This window comes from Bos mutus, chromosome 4 (genome assembly GCF_027580195.1).
Source record: "Bos mutus isolate GX-2022 chromosome 4, NWIPB_WYAK_1.1, whole genome shotgun sequence".
NCBI classification, from domain to species: Eukaryota; Metazoa; Chordata; class Mammalia; order Artiodactyla; family Bovidae; genus Bos; species Bos mutus.
Genome location: NC_091620.1, coordinates 20,204,571 through 20,228,763, shown reverse-complemented (window position 1 = coordinate 20,228,763; position 24,193 = coordinate 20,204,571). Strand labels below are relative to the sequence as shown.

Below are 24,193 nucleotides of genomic sequence, written 5' to 3'. Positions count from 1 at the left end.
ACCAGGCGGAGTCCTAAGTTTTTAATATTAAGTCATGAAGTTTGGGGTTTTATACCTCAAACAGTAAGAAATCATTCAAAACTCAACACACCAAAGGAATGAGTAAAGCGAACAATGATTTACTCCTGATTCTGCTTCTAAAACCGTGAAAGTCAGTCTAATGCTGACCCCAAGTTCCTAGTTAGGGATCTTAAGACTAGCGGGCATTCTAACTAGAAAGAAACTCCTTGAAATGCTAATTACAATCCATCCATCTGATTAATGAAGAAAACATTAGCTAAGAAGGAAAACCTAAAATACAGTCATTTCAAAAAAGACTGCCCAATACCCTTTATATGAAGACATCTGAACAGGTGGCCAATAGCATTTTGGCCTGTTCCTACTCCAGAGCATGGCAAGAAAACACAGTTCTCTTACCTTTGCTAAGTGTTCTTTTTCCCCTTTAGTTTCATAATCAAATAAGCTAACACCCTGATCCTATAAATCGCTCTTTCTACAACCATTCAACAAGTACCTGAACGTCTCAAGTGTGCCAGGCACCCTCCCTAGGACTGGGGCGACAGCAAAACACAACACAAACGCTGCCCTCATGACGCGCATCTCACAGCGGGAGAGACAGTAACAAATAAACACGCGCTACGTGACCAGAGAGAGGTATGCGTGCAGTCGGTGGACCTCCTGCAATGGGTTTCCCAGGTGGCTCAGTGGTAAAGAATCCACCTGCCAGTGCAAGAGATGCGGGTTCAATCCCTGGGTTGGGAAGATCCCCTGGAGAAGGAAATGGCAACCCGCTACGGTATTTTTGCCTGGGAAATTCTATTGTCAGAGGAGCCTGGTGGGCTACAATCCATGGAGGTCACAAAAAGCCGGACACGGCTAACTGAACAACAACAATCTCCAGCAACGTCTGTTCTTGTATTAACTACTCACAATCAGATACCAGTGATCCACCCCCATTAAGCAAGCAAAGCATCAATCTTCAAGGCCATCTAATGACCTCAGTGTCAAAACTACAAGCCTTTTTCCTTCCATTCTCTGTCTCCTGACCTCTCTTCATTTATGATCTGAGTAACACCCCCACCCCTCAAATTCTGGCTTCTGTTTCTGTGACCACTGGGCATCCTCTGAGGTTTTGCACATATTTTCTTTCCCCATTAAACATCACATCACTGCCATAGTTTCACATATTTTATCCATGCAGTTGATTCTCAAATCTACATTTTACAAAATTAGCACTTAATGACTGAGAGTGGTATACCCCAGGAGCGACAAATACTCATGACTGTCCCAGAGAAACAATGCCTTTCTGAAGCTGAATGAAAGCAAGAAAGATCAATTTGAATGGTTCTGACAAGGACTTCCCTGATGGTCCAGAGGTTTAGACACCACGCTTCCAACGTAGGGGGTGCAGGTTCGACACCCAGTTAGGGAACTAAGATCCCGCACGCTGTGCAGCACAGCCAAAGAAAGAGAGACAACAGTTCTGACTACCTACAGTAGGCCACTCTTAACCTGGAAGATCCAAACTTTATAGAGTGCACAGGACTCGCCAGGATGGCTTGCTGAAATACAGATCCCCAGGCCCTCACTCAGCGAGTCCACAGTAAGCTAAGTGTTCTGTACTTTAATGAGTTCCCAGATTGATTCTGATGTAAGACATTTATGAACTGTCTTTTGAAACACAGTTGTAGGAAGCAGAGGCAGCATCTCAGGGCAGCTGCAGCGTCCGTGGCAATTTCTGGTGGGGGTCAGTGGCAAGAATGTGTGTACGTCTGCGTTTGGAGGGTGGGAGAGCTGGGGCCTGCGTGTCAAGTGCGCGGTAATGAGAAGCATGTGTCTCCTGGCCTCCCTGAAGTGCCAAGTTCAGGCTGGAAGAGGACGCGGTGGGCAGCAGGGACTAAAGGATCTGTCTGACCAAGTGTTCACTTCTTTCTAGACAGGAAGAATCTGAAGGTAAAAGTGGAGAGGACGAACTGATAAATGTCGAGGGGCCTTCCATGTTAGGTCACTAAGAACCCAAGGCTTTTAGTACAGTGCACTACAGCACAAGAGCGCCACCTACCGTGGCCCTGCAGGCGGGGGCAGGCCCTTCCACCGCTAAACACTCCCTGTCCAGCCCACCCCGCCCTCTCACCTGGCCCACCGCAGCTCCAATGCTCCCGGTTCCATCAACGATCCCAGTGACAGTCGCCAGAGCCTCACTGCTCCCCTGGATCAGCTCCTGACGACCCAGGTCCGCAGAAATAGCAGAGCTAATCATATTAGAAGGTCCACCAATAAAGAACCCTAAAGTCAGAAACAGAACAGGTTCTTATTAAGACACTACTCGTAACAACGCGCTAGGAACCTACTGAGAATTACGTAAACTCTAATCCCAGTACTCTAACTGGTATGTTGGAGAGAAACAGAAAGAAGGGGGCAAAGTTACCTGTAAAAATGGAAACTCCCCCGGATGTAACACCTTAATTAGCATCCACTTTCCTTTAGAAAACAGACCTTTCTAATCCGGTGAAGTGTGCATTCCCTGACAACTGTCTGCACTAGTTTATCAAATTCTATTATGGCAGAGATGAGTCAGAGTATCTAACTACCCAAATTCAACCAAACAGTGAGAAAGAGAGAGAGAGGAGAAAAAGCGATTTAAACGGTGCAAGGGGTTCCATCTGCCACTGTTCTCAGTGAGGCTGCCACAGGACTGAGCATGGTCAGGGCCAAGAGTCTCACAGAGCAGCAGCAGCTTCAACTATCCCATGAACTCAAATTTAAGAACAGGAGTTTTTCTATAACAGGGTCCCTAGTGGCATTCAACTGATTCATCTGGGGTTCAAGGGAAGAAATACTGACCAATTCCAACATAGGAGGAAAAACCAGCTATACTGGACTTTTTGAAAGTTGGTGAACTGGTTTCCAACATGGCATTCTTCCTACACCACTTCCGGGAGTGATATGAGAGGGTGTGGGCCGCAATCAAAAATGGGAGGAAATCTCTAAGGGACTGCTTCTGCCACACCAGGACTGAGGCGGTCACGTGAGAGCAGAGCAGCAGGATCCGGGAGGCATCTTTCCTTTTACCACCTGAGTTTTCTATAATTAAGGCTTTAGAATAACTCAGCTTGAAGGAGCAATCAGTTTCCTTTTTCCCTTTTTATTTACAGAGGAACAAGACAGTGAAATGGAGCCTGTGCCGTACCTGTGACAGCCATCAGAAGCGCATTGATGGACTTGTCGTTTGGAGAACCTGCAAGGAAAGACACAGGCACGGGTGATGACGTGAGGAGCGCAGTACACGTGTCTCCACCGAACAGTACACACAGGCCTGGATTCCCATGACCTCACAGATCTCCCGGAGATAGCAAGCAGATACAGCTCCATCACCACCTCTCCCGACTCTTATTTGTAATGTCTGCCTCTGGCTGGTGCTCAAGCTACTGTGACTTCTAAAAGCTACAGGAAAACTCCTATCTCAGCAGCATCTTAAGGGACAGATACCAAACCTGCTAATTACCATCTTTCCTCTTTTGAAATCTTGTCCCTTTTATTGTTTTATTGGCTCGAATGCTGCACCGCTGGAGCCTACCCTTGGACAAAGCATATACACTCCCAAGCAAGCTTTTAAACAAACCAACAAAGCAAAAGAGATGCCAGTTTCCTCCCCAATGCAAATAAAACTACGTAATGATACTTTTACCGCTGTTCACAGGACAATACAAAGATCCCATTTATGCCCTGGGATCTTTGTGGCTGGTCTCAACCACCTCCCCAGGGCTGATCACTGACTCGAGGCAAGTAAATGCCTTAGTTCTAAGAGATGAGGCAAACAGTTTAACTTCAAGGAAATACTCACGACTGTATCCAACCAGGGACCCGATGGCCAGAAGCAGACTGAGAGCTAACACCGGCGCTCTCTTCTGTAACATGTCGGAGATGAAGCCTTGCAGGGTTCCACCTTTCAGCACAAAGAAGTGCAACCCAATCAACATCTCGAAATTAGCTTAATTACCTGACTCTTGCTTACCACGTACCCTCCACCCGCTGGCAGGATCCTAACCCTGGTCTATCCAACAAGAGAGCTGACTCTCCTAAAAAATCTCCTCCCTAATTTCCTTTTAGAAAGATAATCTGTCAACTCACACGATGGCAGATGGGGACAGACACCACCAGTCAGACACCAAAATCAGGAAAAATCATCAGACCCACCCTCACTGTTCCTTGCTGTTTTCCCTTCCCCGATCAGCTATGGAGCCTTTTCTTGCTTTCCCCCCACCCTCGCCACCCCCCCCGCTTTTTATTTGAAAGATAATTAATGAGACTCTGCGTCACAGGTTATAAGTAGTAGTGAACATAAATATTCACTAAAATTAAATGCAGCAATTATGGTTTGGCAAAAACTAATAGGTCAAGATGTTTAAAATAAATTTGTGGAGGACTTCCCTGGAGGTCCAGTGGCTAAGACTCTGCAATCCCAATGCAGGTGGCCCAAATTCAATCCCTGGTCAGAGAACCAGATCCCACATGCCGCAACTGAAGAGTTTACATGTGGCAGCTAAAGAGCCATAATACCACAATGAAGAGGGAAGATCTCGAGTGCTGCAACTAAGATCCAGCGCAGCCAAATAAATAAATAAATAAGCAGTTTAGAAAAGAAGAAGAGGTGATGTGGATCCTTGAAGCAACAGTCACATTCATATACAGTCCTGTTTGGAATCTCGGGGCATTGGGACATCTGGTACACCCTCATCAGAAGTCTATTCAGGACACAGAAGTATGTGCAAGTCTAAAGGCAGCATCCTCACCTTTGGCTCTGAGTCTAAGAATGAGGACACACAAGTTCAGATACAATAACAGCATATCACCTAAGGATATACTGTGTTTTCATGTGCTCAGGGCACTTTAGTCTGTCCACAGATCTAAATGTAAAGACAGGCTACCTGAAATTAAAAAAATAAAAATAAAAAAAAATTAAAAAAATAAAAAAAAAAATAAAAAAAAAAAAAAAAAAAAAAAAGAACAGTTCTGCCACAGTCATGAATCAGGTGGTACCCGAAAAAAAAATAAATGTAAAGACACTACCATGCATTCTGTATATCCGTCTGGTTTTGAAGATTCCTACTTCCCTGTTTGGGCTTCCCTGGTGGCTCAGTGGTACAGAACCTGCCTGCCAATGCAGGACATGTGGGTGCAATCCCTGGTCCAGAAAGAACTCCTGGAGAAGGAAATGGCAATCCACTCCAGTACTCTTGCCTGGAGAATCCTAAAGACAGAGGAGCCTGGCGGGTTACAGTCCATGGGGTCACAAAGAGTCAGACACAACTGACTGACTAAACAACAACTTCCCTGCATTTCTAGCTATAGCAAAAAGTCACTATTAAAATCTGCTGTGGGGCTTCCCTCATGACTCAGTGGTGAAGAATCCGCCTGCCAATTCAGGAGACACAGGTTCGATCCCTGACCTGAGAGGACCCCACATGCCATGGAACAACCAAGTCCCTGTGCCGCAACTACTGAGTCTGCGCCTTACAGCCCGGAAGCTGCAACTCCTGAAGCCCACTGCCCCAGGGCCTGTGCTCTGCAATAAGAGAAGCCACAGCAAGGAGAAGTCTGCATTCCTCAACTAGAGAGTAGCCCCTGTTCTCTGCAACCAGAGGGAAGGAAAAAAACCCAGGCAGCAACAAAGACCCAGCACGGCCAAAAATAATAAATAAATAAAATCAACTTTAAAAGAATGGGACACACAAGTTCAAACACAATAACAGCACACCACCTAAGGGTACACTGTGCTTTCATATGCTCGGGGCAGTTTAGTCTGTCCACATGTCTAAATGTAAACATTGCAGAAAGGCTACCAAGGTTCTGCCACAGCCATGTAGGTGGTACCCACTAACATGCACGCTGTCCATCTGTCTGATTTTAAAGTTTCCCACTTCCTTGTGGATGCTTCCAACTACAGCAGAAAGTCACTATTTAAAGTCTGCTGTGTACAAGGAAGCAATCGTAAAACAAAATAACCTTCCTACCTTTATGATCTGACAGTCAGTACACTAAGCTAATATGTTTCCCTTCTTCGGCTGTGGGCGATAGGTAAAATGAACATAACTCGGATCTCTGACATACAATTAGCTTTAGAGCTAAGCGATCCCTGGGAGTGTACAAAAGGCTCACCCTTAAAGAGACCAGAGAGAGCAACATCCCAGTACATCCCAGGACAAAAGAACTGATCCCGCAACAAAGGACTGAGAAAAAAGAGCTCTATACATCACAGGGCTGCCGCAGGCTGGGTCCTCTTTTCTATGGACTTTTTTTTTTTAAGGAGTTTGGCTATTTACCAGTAGGACAGTTTAGGAAAAAGGGCTGTGGAATAAGTGATAAAACTTTAAATGATGCCAGATTTCATAACCCAATAAAATCTGACTAGTGACACCCTCTTGCTAGAGGAAAAGACGCTTCATTAGCCGTACCTATAATTCCTCCGACGTCGTACCAGATGGACAGCTGGTCAGCTTCGGCCTCCTTCCATCCAAAGTTGTTACTCAGATAAAAGGGCAACCAGAAGAAGAAGGAGTAATTCACTAACTTCAAGCACGCGTAGGCCAGTGAATACTACAAGGAAAACACCCCACTGTCAGTAAGGAACGAACAGCACAGCGTAACTACCATTCTAATACAATTAAACAGCAAAACAAAACAGAAGAGCTGGAGCTGCATAGTACCTGATTTTAAAATTAAATGTTCCTATAAATTCCCATTGCCTGACTTGTCCTAGCCTTCCTCCTCTCTTCCCCCAACTTAGCATCTAGAAAGGCAGTATAATAAGCCTTGGGATTAAAAACACAGAGGACTACTCCCTAATTGTCCCCACTTCTTCTCCTTTTGGCTCTCTGGTAGAAGCAAACTGGTGTTCTGAACCATAAGGCAGGGCATGGACTCACATTTCTTTATTTAGATAAAGATAAAAGGTATTCGTGCCACTGAGGAGCACTAACCATAAGCAAACGAACCCAGTAAACATCACAGCTTTTACTGCAAGTAGCCAACCCTTTCAGGTTCGACTTCCTTCGAAGCTAACATGATGACCAGTGCAGAGCAACGTGCCTGGACGCTAGTTCCAAAGGTCCAAGAAAAGCATCAGCACGAAAACTACTTTCATAGGGTAGTTTCGGAAAGCTCTGAGTCAAAAATGAAAGCAGAGGATCATCACGGGCCTTGTGGCTCTAGGTTGAGGAGTAAGAGCTCCCATAACATGGCAGTGGGGCTGAGAAACCTATATTCAACACATTATTACCAGGAAATCCTGACATTCAGCATCAAAGGAAGAAGGGGGAGGAACAGAGAGACTCACTTCAAAGGGTGTCTGGCTAGTATATTCTCTTCCCTGGAGCTGCCACTTATTCCCTAGGTATCACTTGTTTTAAAGGGGCTTTTCTGGCAGGACCGCCGCCCCCTAGAGAGCCAAATCTCAACCATGAGTGCATTTTGTCCAGACAGCCAGCCACAAAGACAAAGGGATTAAGTTCACTGGATTCCCTTTATACCCTGCCCATGGCGGGGAACAATAGTTTGTGAAATGCAAAGGGATAGCAAGGGAGCACCACGTTTAGTCACAACAAATCTAAGTCCTGTCTCAGAAATTAAACTCTTACCAGCAGAATATTTTAATAACTACTGTAAAAAAAAAAAAAAAAAACTAATCATTAGCATAAGAACAGGCCCCCAGGGGACATGCATTTCACTGTATGACACGTCATCTTTTGGTTGAAGAACTGTGGGAACTCGAACTTCGATCTGAACTCACGCTTAAACTTTATCTGTTGGCGTCAGTTCTCTTAGCCTGGGGTAGGGAGAAGGGAGCAGATAAGTACGAAATAGGACAACCAGCAGACTCTGAATCTAGTTGAGAGGTTATATTCATAAAGCACCATTAAACCATAAAATTAAAAAGGTGTTTAATCATAATAACTCAACACTGCAGACTTCAGGGAGGATGGACTGGTAGGCCTTCTATCCACAGAAAGGGGAACTGAGACACAAGGAAGAGCTGAGTAACGCCAGAGACCTCGCAGAGCCTTAGTGGGTAAGCTGGCAGCATAACCTAGGCCTCTTAACTCCACTCCTGCACTGCTGCTGCTGCTAAGTCACTTCAGTCGTGTCCAACTCTGTGTGACCCCACAGACAGCAGCCCACCAGGCTCCGTCATCCCTGGGATTCTCCAGGCAAGAACACTGGAGTGGGTTGCCATTTCCTTCTCCAATGCATGAAAGTGAAAAGTGAAAGTGAAGTCGCTCAGTCATGTCCAACTCTTAGTGATCCCATGGACCGCAGCCCACCAGGCTCCTCCGTCCATGGGATTTTCCAGGCAAGAGTACTGGAGTGGGGTGCCATTGCCTTCTCCCCACTCCCATACTAGAGGCCCAAAACACCAAGACAGAAAAACTGTGGCAGAATGGATTCAGTTTAGATGTTAGGAAAAAAACCTGACTGTGGAGGTTATGGAAACACTGGAATACACTACCAAGGGATACTGTGGAGCATCCTGCTCTGGCCTTTTACAGAAGGGCAAACTATTTTTTTCCCTAGAATGGCAAGAACATCGTCAAAGAAAACAGACTTCACCACTCAAGGCCCTCTTGATCTACTTATAATTCTGTAAGACTTCAACAGGCCAAAAGGCATATATTAAAAAATACCCATCTTTGCCTTCTTACTCCAACTCTAGTATCAGGGTCAGCAAACTGGGGCCACGGGCCACTTCTGGTCAGGTCCACTGGTTCCATGTGTCTGTGGAGTCCTCTGCTCTACTGAGCTGAGTGGCTGTGGCAGAGACTGCACAGTGGCCCCAGGGCTGAAAACATTTACATCTGGCTCTGCACAGAAAAGGTACCAACCCTCGCACTGAGTATCAGATACAAGCTCAAGTGGTGTCAATAAACAAGCTGAGGGCCACTGTTCCCGATTCCTCTGGACATATATTCCCGAAATAAAGTCTCAAAGAGAAGCTAACTGCTTCAAGGTGCCGTATGCCCGGCAGTGCTACTATTCAGGCTATGGTATCTCCCAGGCTTCGGTGGGGAGATCTGAACAGTCCTTACCGCTATAACTCCAGGAAGGCAACAAGCCTGGTAGAAGCTTATTGCCTTGACTTGGGTCACAGTATTGCCTTCTTGGATTGAATAATTAGGCTCAGCTTCATCTTCGTTTTCAGCACCATTAATTAACGGCCTGTGCGAGTCTTCTTCAAAATTGTCTTCTGTCTCGATACCTGGGATACCTACAACAACAGCGACAGCCACACTGAGAGGGTGCCTGCCAGGTGCCGGCACTGTGCTAAGTGCTTTACACGCACCATTACTTGTGAGGTCCATGCTATTTTCATTTGCATTTTACAGAAAAAGTTACTAAGGTTCAGAGTCCAAGGTCAATCAAGGTCACAGAGCTAATGAGGAACAAACCCAGGACTCAAATTCTCCTTTATCTGGCTTCGAAGCAGTGTTTTTTCAACCACGTCACGCTCTCTTCTCTTTCATACAGAAAAACTCGTTAATTACGTACTATTAAACTGACGTGTCTCTTCAGTAAGACTCAAAAGACAGAAGAATCATACATCTATCTGCTTCTGTGGTTTCACTTGTATGTTCTGCCTGTACAATCTGTATTTAACCACAGATAAGTATTTCACTGAATTATTCTTCTGAAGAAAAAAGATCTGTCTCAAGAAGCGAAATTCAAAATCCATCCATGCTAATTTCAAGCCAATGTCTCCATTATAAAACCTCATTTGCAAATGATGAGTTTTCCCTGAATCTATAAAAAGGTGAGCCTCACTCCCTCAAACATTTGCAGCTGTGCCAGGCGAGGCTGTGGCGTCGACAGGACACAAAACAGCAAGACTGCTCTTTTAATTTACTGAAAGGAGCCCACAGTTCTCCTAGGGAGAAAGATCTGGGCTGTTCCAGCCTCGGGTTTCTCTTTGCCCGTGTTAGCAAGACGATCTGAGTAGAAAAGCAGCTTCTCTCACCGATTTCTTCCGGTGACACCAGGAGTCCAAAGAAGATGATGATCCCACCAGCAAACTGCACGGCCGCCGTCACCAGGAAGGCATACTGGGGGGCGGGAAGGGGAGAGGTGCTCCTGACACATCGGGGATGCTCGTTAACCACACAGTCATTAGAGACACACGTGGAGGATGGCACAACCGGGAAGGAAGTGAGCGCCGGGCACCCGGCCGCTGCCAGGCACTGAGCTAAGTGTTTTACTTGTTTTCTCACAAGTTTTTCCCAGGGACTCTGTGCAGCTCAGAGAGGATAATTAAGGTCTCCTGGACACCGAGTGGTACTATTACAACTGGGAAGTCAGAATTAGCTCCAAGAATAGCGCTCTTGCCACCACTCAGCCTCACGCAACAGACAGTATCTGCCCTCAAAGACAGTTTCCAGTTGAGGGGGGTTACACACTACACACAACATTAATTAATAGGAACCTCCCTGGTGGTCCAGCAGTTAAGAATCTGCCTTGCAATGCAGAGGATGTGGGTTCGATCCCTGGTTGGGTAACTAACATCCCACATGTCGTGGAGCAACTGAGCCGGTCCAACTGCTTTGTCGCCTGACTCGACAAAGACTCTTGAGTGCTGCATCGAAGAACCCACACAGCCAAAACACACTAAATAAAGATAAATTTTAAAAAGAGATACCACACATTAATATAGGCAGCACGGAGGTGGGTAAATGAGAAGGCTGAGTCCCCATAGGAAACATACAGAGGAACTGAATCTGGAAGAAAAAAGCCAAGGAGGTTGAAGGAGGGAGACAGTGCTTTAGGGAAGAGCTGAAAATCCTGGCAAGTGACCACCTTTCCCAGCACAACTGAAGCCACCAGGCGGGAGGGAGATGGGAAGCCTTCTGCACAGGGGGAGCTGAGGGTTGTGCTGGGGGTCACAGGGAAGAACAGTGTCCTTCCGAAGGTCCAGGTGAGACACTCGAGAGCCAGATGGCATCAGTGAATTTTATTTAAGAGAGAATGGAGCCTGAGGTGTCAATGAGTGTTTCCAGAATTCAAATCTGGGAGGAGCCCATAGGGTGACCTGAAATTCCCATTTGAGCCAATTAGTACAGTCCAGGTGTGAAGCTAAGAAACCTGGGAAAAGGTGACTATGAACACAGGAAGGACTTCCCACTGGCCCTAACTAGACCAAAATTCTTCAAGGACCAAACACTTGGCAAGCTGTTTAAAAACTGTTACCTACTTTCTAAAAGAGCAACTTACTTTCAGTTATTAGGTTTGGGGTTTTGTTTTGTTTTGGCTGCACTGCATGGCTTGAGGGATCTTAGTTCCCCAATCGGGGACTGAACCCACACCCTCAGCAGTGAAAGTTTGGAGTTCTAACCACTGGACTACCAGGGAGTTTCCAATTATTAGGTCTTTGAACAGGCAATCCGTTGACATGAGCCATTCGATTTTTTTATTTGTTGAACATATAAGCACTGTTATTTAGCTTGTACTTTCCAAAGTTTGTTTTGGAAACACACAAGCCAATACAATAGATACTCTTTAATTCTTCCTCCATTTCACATAAATGGCAATACTCAACACACGGTTATCTTTACTTAACATATCACTGAGCTCTATCCCAGTCTGGACACGCAGGGCTGCCTAACTCTACTTCACAGCTGCACAGATTCCACTGAATAGGTGTTTCGTGGTTTAACTACTTCCCATTTGGTTGACATCTGTTACCAATCTTTTGCTATTACAAACAATGATGAAGCAAATAACCTTGCAGATGTACTCTTTGTATATGATGAAGTATACTCATCAGTCAGATTAATTCACGGAGGTCGAACTGCTAGGTCAGAGCCATTATAATTCTGATGTGTTAGTCGCTCAGTCGTGTCCGACTCCTCGCAACCCCATGGACTGTAGCCCACCAGGCTCCTCTGTTCATGGGATTCTCCAGGCAAGAATACTAGAGTGGGTTGCCATTCCCTTCTCCAGGGGATCTTCCTGACCCAGGGATCGAACCCAGGTATCCCACATTGCAGGCAGATGCTTTACTGTCTGAGCCACCAGGGAAGCCCAGTTAAGTGACTGGGCTTTTGACAGACATTCCTATATTGACCCCAAGAGGAGTTATTTACTCACCCACCCTGCAATGCCTGATGTTACCTCCTAGTAAACATGGTACCAAACTTCTGGACTTTTTCCAATCTAGTAAGGATACGGTGTAAGGTTTTTTCTCTCTTTTTTTTTTACAATGTAGTTTTAATTTGCATTTCTCTACCACTTAATACCTAAACTCCTATAAGGGCAAAGATTTTTGGCTCTTTGGGCCAAGGCTCTATCCTCTACTGCCTTGGGGCACTTAAGAGGAACTTAAGAATATTACTAAGTGAAGTAGAATATCCTGTCATATGTTTATAAGCCATTTCTCTTTCCTTTCCCTGAACTACACATTCAAATGCTTTACCTTTCTTTCTGTGTGTTGTTAATCTTTTTCTTTATCAATTTGTGGGCACTCTTTATACATTAAGGAGATTAGCTCTTTATCTGTAACATGAGTTGCAAGTACTTTTCCCCAAATGATTATATGTCTTTAGACTTAGGTGTTTTTCCATGACTAATTTTTTTTAATGTGTTTTAATCTACCATAAGCTTGTCCACTCTTAATACAAACCCTGCCCCTCCCACACACAGCACTAGGTCATTTTAAACGGTCACAGGATTACTTCCTAAAAATAAAACATATATTTATATACTGAAGAAAAAACTAGGGAAAAAAACACTTACCTCATAACCATACTGCAGAACAGAAGAAGCTAGACATGCACCCAAAATATTGCCCACGGAGGCACAGGCACTCCAGAGACCAAAAACAACTCCTCGCCTGGGATGGGAACAGAGCAGAACAGAAGACAACACAATCAGAACGGGTTCTGTGTGCAGCTCAAGTACAAAATGGCCACACAGCGCAGGCTCACATTACACAGAATCAATGTTCCATTTCAACGTGTTTTTTCCCAAAGTACACCCAAATGGCAAAACACTTAACTGGGTAGCTCTCTTCTTCTAAGATTTTATTATACTGAAGTTCAATTGGGGGCCCACTGAAAGACATTATTCAGAGAATTTAAAAAGACAAGCCCCGTGGATTGGGAGAAACTATTTGGATGCCACTTATCTGACAACAGACTTGCTGCTGGGATGTAAAGAAATCTCAGAACTCAATACTGTGAAAGATAAACAATGCAATAAAATTCTAAGGAGTTAAATCTCTAATCATCTCAAATACAAAGTTTCTGAAAAGGGGGCAAAGATTTTAATAAATGCTTTACACACACACATGTAAAATAAGATGCAAATAAGCACATGAATGGAGAAGGAAATGGTAAATCCTTGCAGTATTCTTGCCTGGAAAATTCCACAGACAGAGGAGCCTGGCAGGCTACAGTCCATGGGGTCGCAAGAGTCAGACACCACTTAGCGACTATGAAAAGATGCTCAGCATCATCAAACATCAGGGAGATGCAAATTAAAATCACAACAAGGTACCACTACACAACTAACAGAAGAGCAAAGTCAAAACACACTGAGCACACCAGTGCTGGCGAGGGTGCGCAGCGCTAGAGCCCTTACACTGCCGGGAGGAACGTAACGTGGCTCAACCACTTTAGAGGGAATTGCCAGTTTCTTAAAAAGATAAACATGCTCCTACCATAAGATCCAGCCATTCTACTCCAAGGTATTTATCCAAGGGAACGAAAGCATATGTCCATACAAGGGTTTGTGAACAAACAAGCACAGTGGCTTCAATAGTAAAAGCCAAAACCTAAACACCTAGATGTTCACCAACTGTGATACAATGGATGACTCCTTGGCCATAAAAAGGAATGAACCATTGATGCAGACATGGATGAATCTCAACATTACTGTGCCGAATGGGAGAAGAGAGACATGAAAACATACTGCAGGGACTTTCCAGGTGGTCCGGAGGTTAAAACTGTGAGCTCCCAATGTAGGGGGTACCAGTTTGATCTCGGTTGGGGAACTGAGATCCCACATGCCACGAGACACAGCCCCCAAAAATCAAAAACAAAACCGGAGAGGGAGACAACACTGTACAGTGAAAAAGCATGTTCAGAAGCCACTTCCAGCTGTGCAGAGTGATGGCCAGCAGCTCACGGCCCGGGCTCGATGCTGTCATCTGGAAAGCGCTGTGCTCCTCAAAGGCCTGGCTGCAGTGGCAGAATTGACAGTTGGGGCTGCAGAGGTGTATCTACCAGTACCACCAGCCTCGATGTGTCCTAAAAAACTATGATCCCAGGACTTCCCTGGCGGTCCAGTGTTTAAGACTCCGACCTCACAATACAGAGGACACGGGTTTGATCCCTGATTGGGGAACTGAGATCCTGTATGCTATATGGCGAGGCATTAAAAAAAAAACAATGACCCCTGACAACGGGAGGAGGGATATGACTCACACATTGTAACAGCTTTTCAGGGCAATGTCGTCAGTAGATTATTTAACTTTTTTCACTTGGAAATCAAATGATTTGAACTAGACAATCTCTACATTTTCATCAGGACGATAATGCCCCAAGCCTTTAAAACACAAAACCTACCAAGAGGATAAAGGTCAGGGTCTGAAAAACACGCTGATCAAAGACATTTCGGAAGAAACTCGCTGAAAACAACTGTGACTGTAAGTTGTCACAGTTTTACTGGTACTTCGTGGTTTACTGCGACACTTCACAGGAAGAGTCACTCTGTCAAGCGCAGCATCAATTTCACTTACTAGTTGTTATTCACTTAAAAACAGAATGTCTTACTTTCAAAAGTAAACTGTAACGGCCTTCCTGAACATGCTGTTTGTCTTTGTGACTGAAACCGAGAAATAATGAAGAGTTAAGACTGTCCAAAAAAAAAAAAAAAAAGACTGTCCAGTCACTGCTACCGAACACCCAGTGTCATCCAATCTGGAAAAGCTCAGGTAAGGATTATCTCAAAATGATACATGTCAAAGTGATCATCTTGAAATAAAAGCATTTCAGGTGGTTTTGCCTTTATTTCTCTTTGTTCATTTGAAATAGCTGGTTTTGCAACAATAATCAAGTAGCCTTGGTATAATTTTCAAAAATCATGACTGGAAAGACATTACCTTAAAATTTTAATACAAATAAACGGCACACAAACAGCATCACCTACTCCAAAAGAAAACTAAAGTATAAGAGGGGAGGGACTTCCCTGGTGGTCCAGGGGTTAAGAATCCGCCTTGTAAGACAGACGATGTGGGTTCGATCCATGTTTGGGGAACTAAGATCCCACATGCCGCAGAGCGACTAAGCCCGTGCACCTCAACTACTGAAGCCCATGCCCTCTGGAGCCCACACGCACAACTAGGCAGTTCCTGCACTGAAAGGAAAGATCCCACAAGACGTGACAAAGATCCACGTGCTGCAAATAAGACCTGGTGTAGCTAATAAATAAATTTTTTAAAGTATCACTGGGGAATTAGTACCTCTGAAAATCAATTCTATTAAACCACTGACAGCAGAGTTGGAAAGAAACATAAATCACTAGCACAGGGCTTCCCCTAGTGGTACAGTGGGTAAGAACCCACCTGCCAATGCAGGGCACACAAGTTCAACCCCTGGTTCAGGAAGACTCCACATGCCGAGAAGCAAGCAAGCCCATGCGCCACAACTACTGAGCCGGCACTCCAGAGCCGGAGAGCCTCAACTACTGAGGCCTGTGCACCCACAGCCTGTGCTCTGCAACCACAGAAGCCGCAACGAGCAGCCCATGCACTGCAACTAGAGAAAGCCCACGCACAGCAACAAGGACCCAGTGTGAGCAAAAATAAACAACAGTATTAAAAAAAAACAAGTCACTAGCACACCGAACATAAACATTATTTCACAACAAACACAGATCATCATCGACAAGGACCATTACTCCCACTAGGAAACTGGGGAAGCTGGAAGACCGAGGGGAGCTGCCTAAAGCACGCACTGATCACCATGGCAAGTGGGTAGTATCTGATGGGTACATTGGCCCCTAGGTAAGAGAGTAAACAAAAAAGACAGAGCTATCAAAGAAATCAATGTGCGTTTCACAACACATGAATATTTTATCCAGGACAAAAGCTAGATATCCAAATTAACAGTCCCTGAAGGCAGAGAGCCATAAATGACGATAAACAACAAAGGCAGAGTGTCACGAATGGTAATGAGAAACAGAGCCAAGTCTCTGGATATCTCTACTTATTTTCTATCTGTAGGGTAAGTACGGGTCTTCCTGCGTGGCCCAGAAGATCCGTCAGCAGGTGCCCATCCATATGCATGGCCCCCATCACACACAGCAACTCACATACGACTGATAAATAACAGAAGGTTTGGGGGGAGATGGCCAATTTAACTAAGGCCCAAAGTCTGGCCAATTCTTCGTCTGCATCTTCTTAAAGCCTTTGCTCTGTGACTCTAGGCAAGTCCCAAGGACAACTTCTGAGCTCAGTTTCCTTATCTTTAATTTTAGAAGGTCAAACTAGATCACCGAGTATCAAAAACAGGGAAGGCAAAACCCACAGGGAGATACATGATGAGATGACATGCAAGATTTCTATTATTACAATGTGTTATTTGTGTTCTCTAAAGGAAAGATTTGAAAAAAAAAATTGAGATGTACTGCCTCAGCCACACTCAAAGTCTGACCATAGTCAGAACAGTGCTGTGAACGTGTCTCACGGGCCAGACCTTCACTATAGAATCCACACTGTCTCCAATGTCCGTTGATGTGAAACCTCCTCTCTCTGCTATTCTAAACTTCCTAAAATAGAGGGAAGACACGGGTGGTGTTGAAAAGATCAAGTGATGGGCAGCTGGACACAGAGGGGTAAGGGGAGGGGGGTAGGACGAACTGGGAGAACAGCACTGACGTATATACACTGCCACGTATAAAGCTGACAGCCGGGGGAAGCTGCTGTGTGACACAGGGAGCTCAGCTCGTGCTCTGCGATGAGGCAGCGTGGGGGAGGGTCCAGAGGGAGGGGATATGTGTACACATACAGCTGATTCACTTCACTGTAACACTGTAAAGCAATTATACTCCGTAATAAAATTTTAAAATTGAAAAAAAAAAGGATAGAGAAAATTGACTCTGACAAATCTGAACAATCGGATATTAAAACTATCAAACAGGGAAATGAAAGAGGAAGAAAGTGGCATACCCAGCTTTCCCAAACCAGTTGCCCATAACAGCAACGACGCAGGGCCAGCCGGTGGACTGCAGCAGGCCGTTCACGATCCACAAGCTACAATACAGCCCCTTGTTGTAGAAATGCAGCCACTCCGTGAGAGTGCCAAAGACGAACACCTTAGGGAAGAAGAAAGAACAAGATGCGGGTCACATCCACATGGACACCCCGACTCAAGACCCTCCGTGATAGACACGTTCAATGTCTGGAGCCTGAGAGACTCGCAGTAGACTCTTCAGATGCCCTTGCTCAGAGCGGCCCCGAGCAAGATAAGCATCAAACCACCCCTGACAGACAGGCAGAGACGGCAAACAGCGTAAAACGTAGCGAGGACCATCCCTCCAGCTTGCATCTTCCACTCTAAAAGACTGAGCCCCCATTGTGTGACCTCATCTTACATCTATTTCCCTTTCTTCCTGTTTATGGAGGACGGTAAAAAAGACTACTGGAGTTCACGTGTGTTGATTTCCACCATAACATGTGTAAATTTCCAGGCACATTGTGGGGGCCAGAAAGCACCAGCTATTTTTACTATTTTTATTTTTACTAACTATCACTATTTATGGTGATACTCAGTGTATCACCACAGCTTGTGACTGACTCAGTCATTCAGTGGCATGTATCAAGTGACTGCTTTTTTCCAGGCGTTCTGCTCAGGGTGGGCATTTTATTTGTAGTCAATCTCCTTTGGGAATGTTTGGCATGGGCTTAAAAACAGGGTATGTCTAATACTGTATGATTCCAGTTACATGACATTCTGCAATGAGGGAAACCATAAGGAAAAATGGGCAGTGGTTGCTAGAGGCCAGGGACAGAAGGCAGGTGGCAGTTACACGACTAGTCACTTGTCAAAATTCAAAACTGTGCACTGAAAAGGGTGAGTTTACGGACATACTTCAGCTTTTATAAAAGTGTGTTAAAAAAAAAAAAAGAAAAACATTGGGTTGGCCAAAAAGTTCATTTGGGTTTAGGAAAAAACCCTAAACCAGGTTTTAAAACAGTCTCTACATATATGTGGGTGAGCAGCTTATGAATAAGGTGCTTCAATCTCTGAAATATAAAGGAAAATAATTTTTCCCCCATACACCAATGGCAGACATTGAAAAACAATTAATAGAGTCTAACTAAGCTCCATGCTTTTATTCAATCAACAAATGCTTGTGAACAAATACAGATGATTCTAATATGGATCCTGCCCTCTGGAGCACTGAGTACGCCAAGAACCATTCTAAATGCCCCCCACACAGTGATTCACAGGACCCTCACTGCAATGTTGGGTGCAGGTATTGAAAAGCGGAGCCTGAAGCATGGAGAAACCACAGCTAGAAGCTGCAAGGGAAGGCCTGAAAGCCTGGCAGTGCAGCCCTGGGGCATCTATGGTCTCCACCACCCTGCTGTAGGCTCCTAGGGGCAACAAGCCTGACCTGAAACAAGCAGGCTGAGCAGCAGACAAAGGAAGTGCCTCCGTGGAAAGTCAGGGGCGAGGGCTCAGGACAGGGAGTGACAACTTCCAGGAGCCGGGTGGATAAAGTCAGGCATGAGGAAACAAGGGTCATCTGGCCAGTGACTTGAAGGAGACACTGAGTTAGACTATGAAGAGCTGAACGGAGGACACTGAAGGCAGGAAGAAGAGCAGGAACAATAGCAGTGAGGTAGAAAGGAGCAGGATGCGTGAGGGCCACGGAAGGCAGCTTGGTCTGGGAGAGCAGAGGGCTGACACGCAGGGCAGACGTGACTGCAGAAGAGAGCTGGGGCCGGGTTCTCGAGAGCAATGGACACCACTCGAGTTACACTGTGACCTTTGTTGGTGACTGAGAATCAAGGAAGGGGTGGGATTAAAATCACACTCTCAAGATGTCCCTTAACCAAAAAGGCACCCAAGGGATCAGAAAACCAAAGATTCATTTTACTATTCTATAGACAGAAGTAGGGGGCTTGCTTGGATTCTAAAATTCCTGGCCAAGATAACAGTAACTGGAATGAAAACAACAACACTTTTCAACTTACCACTAATGCAGAAGAGCACATGCCAAAAGACAGAACCCATCGCAAATTCAGCCGATCCCCAACGATACCGCTGATGAAAAGGCCCTAAGAAGAAAGCATTTCATTTTACAGCTCTGGGTAACAACACAGCCTGGAAAAAGTAAGATACATTCTAAAGCAAATGACACAAACAAAACACAAAAATTAACCTCACTCTCGTGCTTAGCCTAACCTCTGTATCAGTTTCACCAGTGTTTCAAGAAATGACAACTGCTTCTGCACACTGTAAACATTTCATGCACCAAGACAGTGTAATTCAGGGCAAATTTTCCTTCTCTTTGACCCCCCATAACTGCCTGAGACACCTAGGGGAAAAAAAGAATAATTATAATAAAACAAGCACACAAATATACTGCATCTTCTAGAACAGATGAACTCCAACATCAGTATCTGCTTTCCCAAAGGGATTCGTCTTAGCTATTTGCATTCTGAATGAAGATGTTACAACATGTCCTACGGAACAGAAGCGACGGGGCCACGTGCCCTGCCTGTTTCATCTAACCCTTGGGCTTCATCACACCACGAGGCAAGGAGTACAGGGAGGCACAGACGGTAATTAGTTGAAGATAAGTACAAGTGTTCTGCTTTCTGTTTTCCTCCCACTGAGTGGTAGGAATTAAAAGGCTGAGCTCATGGAAGGATGTTCCGGGCTTCCCTGGTGGCTCAGAAGATAAATAATCTGCCTGCCAGTGCTGGGTTCGATCCCTGGGTTGGGAAGATCCCCTTGAGAAAGGAATGGCAACCCACTCCAGTATTCTTGCCTGGAGAAGTCCATGGGCAGGGGAGCCTAGCGGGCTACAGTCCATGGGGTTGCAAAGAGCCAGACACAACTAAGCAACTAACACACACACACAGACACACACACAGCAGGAAGGCACAATTAAGAAACTAACACACACACACACACACACACACACACAGCAGGAAGGCAGACCAAAAAGCTAAGGGCAACACACTTCAGGTTTCTGCCACAAATATGTAAAATGAATAAATGTCTTAACTAAATACCTGAATTCAGATACAGGTGTTTCTAATAAATTGACTATATTATACATATAATAGATATATTGTGGCTCAGCTGATAAAGAATCTGCCTGCAATGCAGGAGACCTGGATTCGATCCCTGGGTTAGGAAGTTTCCCCTGGAGAAGGGAAAGGCTACCCACTCCAGTATTCTGGATTCTGGCCTGGAGAATTCCATGGACTGTATAGGCCATGGGGTCACAAACAGTCAGACATGACTGAGTGACTCATATACACACACACATAAATTTAGATGATAAACATCATAATAAATGTTTCTCCCTCATTACTGTCAACCCTTCACTAAGTCAAAAGAGGCACCCGCCCGTGTTAGAGAAAATTTTATGTTCTAAAGCTCCAATTTACAGGGTGTTATCTATACACAGGGTTTTCCTGGTGGCTCAACAGTAAAAAATCCACCTGCCACTAAAGGTGGAGAAGGCAATAGCACCCCACTCCAGTACTTTTGCCTAGAAAATCCCATGGACGGAGGAGCCTGGTAGGCTGCAGTTCATGGGGTCACTAGAGTCGGACATGACTGAGCGACTTCACTTTCACTTTTCACTTTCATTTCACTTTCACTTTTCACTTTCATGCATTGGAGAAGGAAATGGCAACCCACTCCAGTGTTCTTGCCTGGAGAATCCCAGGGACGGGAAGCCTGGTTGGCTGCCGTCTATGGGGTCGCACAGAGTCGGACACGACTGAAGCGACGCAGCAGCAGCAGCAGCAGCAGTCACTAAAGGAGATAAGGGTTCAATCCCTGAGTCAAGAAGATCCCCTGGAGTAGGAAATAGCAACCCATGCCAGTATTCTTGCCTGAAAAATTCCATGGATGGAGGAGCCTGTGGGGGTACAGTCCATGGGGTCACAAAGGAGTCAGACACGACTGAGCGACTAAACAACAACCTTATATACAGTAAAGGCAGAGAAGAAAATCTCTCAATTGTGTTTCACATTAGGGACCTAATTTATTCTGTACTGCTCCAAATGCCCAGACAATACCTGGAAGTTACAGAACGAAATGCAGTTCAATATAAAAAGCTATGATCCCTAATTTTTAATTTTGCTGCACCACATAGTAGGTGTTAGATGGGGATCAAATCCCCATCCCCTGTACTAGAAGCACAGAGTCTTAAATGCTGGACAGCCAGAGAAATCCAGATCACTGATTTTTCATGGCACCTATCTTTTATCTCCTAAACCTATTTAATCCTATAGACAACTATATTATCATCATAACTCAACAGATAAAGAAACGATCCAAAAAAAAGTTAAATTCCATTTTGATACTGAGTATCATAGCTACTTGCTAGCAATGAGCCACCATGAGACCACAAGACTTCCTCTAATACTTCCTCAAAGGCTGAAGGAGAAGCACCACTGGATGGGATTCTGTACCGAAAAGGCTGGGCTGAATGATCCAACATCTGCTCCAACTGTGTGTGTCTGTAAGTTTCCTCTTCCCAGAAGGGACATTCTAATAATCACCCAAATAAGCACGTGCAGATGACGTTCAGGCTTTCACCCAGGATTTCACATCACATGCACGGCTGCTGCTGTTTAGTAGCTCAGTCGTGTCTGACTCTTGGTGACCCCATGGACTGTAGCCTGCCAGGCTCCTGTCCACGAGATTTTCAGGCAAGAATACTGGAGTAGGTTGCCACTTCCTTCTCCAGGGCATCTTCCCCACCCAAGGATCGAATCCTCATCGCCTGCTTGACAGGCGGGTTCTTTACCAGCAAGCCACCTCTGCAGCCACCAGATGTTCCTGATGACCAGCCAGGGACTCCAGCTGCCCGATCCCAGGACACTACCTCAGTCAGAGCTGGCCCGGCCACCATCTTGTGGTTCTCCTGCTCCCTTCCAGCCTCCCCACCCCATCCCTCGTCTTCCCCAGCTGGAAATGCGGGAACCCCTTTCTTGGGGCCCAGCTCAGTCTTCGCACCTCATCAACTCTCCCTGTGCTCTCTTCCCTGTCTTCATCAACTCTCTTGATGATTTTCATCCAATCTTGAAAAAAATCATCTATATGCCAAGGGCTCTGAAATCTCTACCTACACTCACGTCTCTGCTCTTCTCGAGGTCCTTCCTGGACATCCTACCTACGGGACAAACTCACTCCCTGCCTGGTTCTACTCCACAGCATTTACCACCTTTGAACACACTCAGTAATGTCCTTCCTTATGGCATTGTATTACTGCTTGTCTCTCTTAGTTCCCAGTCAAGAACAGAAGTTTTTAAAGGTCGGGAGTTTTCCTGTGCTGCTCACTGAGGAATTCCCCTCAACGAGAAAACTACAAGGCATACACTAGGCACTCTCAAAATATCTGTCACATGGATGGACGGATGGATAGATGGATGGATACATGGATGGACGGGAAGGACACAAAATATAAACTCCAGGGAAACTGAGCTCTCCTCAGTAAGCACATTCAAAATCCCTCACCAACTTGATAAGATGTGGACTCATTTACGTCTTTCCTCCACAGAAAAGCCTAGCATTCTAAAACTTACCACAGCATAGGAGAAGAGGAAAATGGTATCCAGCATTCCGAGGAAAAGAGTGGCTTCCTCTGCACTGGGAAACAAATGGTTGCTGCTCCAAATCTGCGGTCACACAACAAGAACCTGTTAAGACTCACTGGGCCAAAGCACCTTCTGGAACCACCTCCGCCCACCCTCACGGAAACCTGAAGAGGTTGAGAAGAGCAAATCAGCACTCTGTACCTGAGGAAACCCATACGCAAACAGGTCCATGAGGCCACAACGATTTGCATAATAACACTAAAATGCTATCTGCTTCTTCCCTTTTAACTGTTCCACTGATGGTGCAAAAGCAGTGGTGGATAAAACTCCTGTGCCTGAGTATGGATGGAGGCAGTTACACCAAACTATACTATTAAGCCCTGTATCTTTTACTGCCTCACAGTTCCCAAAAAGGGGCAACTTCACTGAAGAAGGTCCTTGGCACATACTAGACGCTCAGTAAATATCTGTCAAGCATTAAAAATTATTAATCTTATTAAATCTGGCCCAAGTCCCCACTCCCCTGTTTTTTAAATAATCTGTGCCATTAAGTAGAAAATATGCATCTGGCACCCAGCACACCAAAGAAAGACATCTGTTTTGAGAAAACTGTGAGTTGCAGGCTGGAATGTCATTTTTCCTTGAAAGAGTGACTGACAGACAAAGACTAGTTATTCAGATTTGGGTTTCTGGCAGATATTTCCTCCAAAAAGAATGAAATGAGCCTGTCACTTCCAAGACCCATTCAAAGGACAAGACAGACAAATGGATCTTAATGTAAGAGGATAAAAAAGTTAATTAATATAGTTTCAGATTCCACATTGTCACTAACCTTTAAGAAATTGCCTCTTGTCAAATTCTGGTATAGTATCAAAGATAAATATCCACAATTAACTAAAAAGGCTATTAAAATACTTCTCCCCTTTCCACTATGTATCTCTGAAAGCCAAACTCTCTTTATACCCTTCAAAGGATCCTGCTACAAGAGATTGAATTCAGAAGCAGACATGAAAATCCATTGTCTTCTATTAAGTCAGACATGAAGAGATTTGCAAAAATATAAGTCAGTGTCACTCTCCTTAGCAAGTGATTCTTTTTGTTGTTTTGAAAAAGTCGTTTCTCGTAAAATGTTATTTATGTTATTAACATGTTATGGGTTACTTAGTTCATTTTTAAATAACTTAAAACCAATGTATTTTTTTAATTTCTTGGTTTTAATTTCTGAAACAGTAAGTCTCTATAAATACAAACTCATAGCTCATTGGGATCTCCAAATCAAGGAGTTGTACTAAATGGTTTCTCAGATAGGTTATTACAGGAAAGAAAATTTGGGGATCTCCCTGGTAGTCCAGTGTT

The 24,193-nt window shown here is 44.9% G+C and overlaps 1 protein-coding gene across 6 annotated transcripts in view; it reads right to left on the bottom strand.

Annotated features, from left to right (window-relative positions):
* Window positions 1-24,193, bottom strand: part of SLC37A3 (solute carrier family 37 member 3) — a 59,516-nt gene that overhangs the window by 18,454 nt on the left and 16,869 nt on the right. For 4 of the 6 annotated variants that reach the window (XR_011463947.1, XM_005899756.2, XM_070369182.1 and 1 more), the window contains exons 4-13: window positions 22,826-22,918; window positions 19,247-19,330; window positions 17,213-17,358; window positions 12,778-12,874; window positions 10,010-10,094; window positions 9,084-9,262; window positions 6,456-6,597; window positions 3,845-3,946; window positions 3,191-3,238; window positions 2,135-2,286 (exon numbers count right to left, since the gene is read on the bottom strand). Coding sequence is in view for 5 of the 6 variants with exons in the window: in XM_005899756.2 (XP_005899818.1) it covers window positions 2,135-2,286; window positions 3,191-3,238; window positions 3,845-3,946; window positions 6,456-6,597; window positions 9,084-9,262; window positions 10,010-10,094; window positions 12,778-12,874; window positions 17,213-17,358; window positions 19,247-19,330; window positions 22,826-22,918 (1,128 nt within the window). In the remaining variant the exon portion in view is untranslated. The remainder of the gene's footprint in view (window positions 1-2,134; window positions 2,287-3,190; window positions 3,239-3,844; window positions 3,947-6,455; window positions 6,598-9,083; window positions 9,263-10,009; window positions 10,095-12,777; window positions 12,875-17,212; window positions 17,359-19,246; window positions 19,331-22,825; window positions 22,919-24,193) is intronic. The other 2 variants (XM_070369185.1, XM_070369184.1) reach the window with 1 other exon arrangement.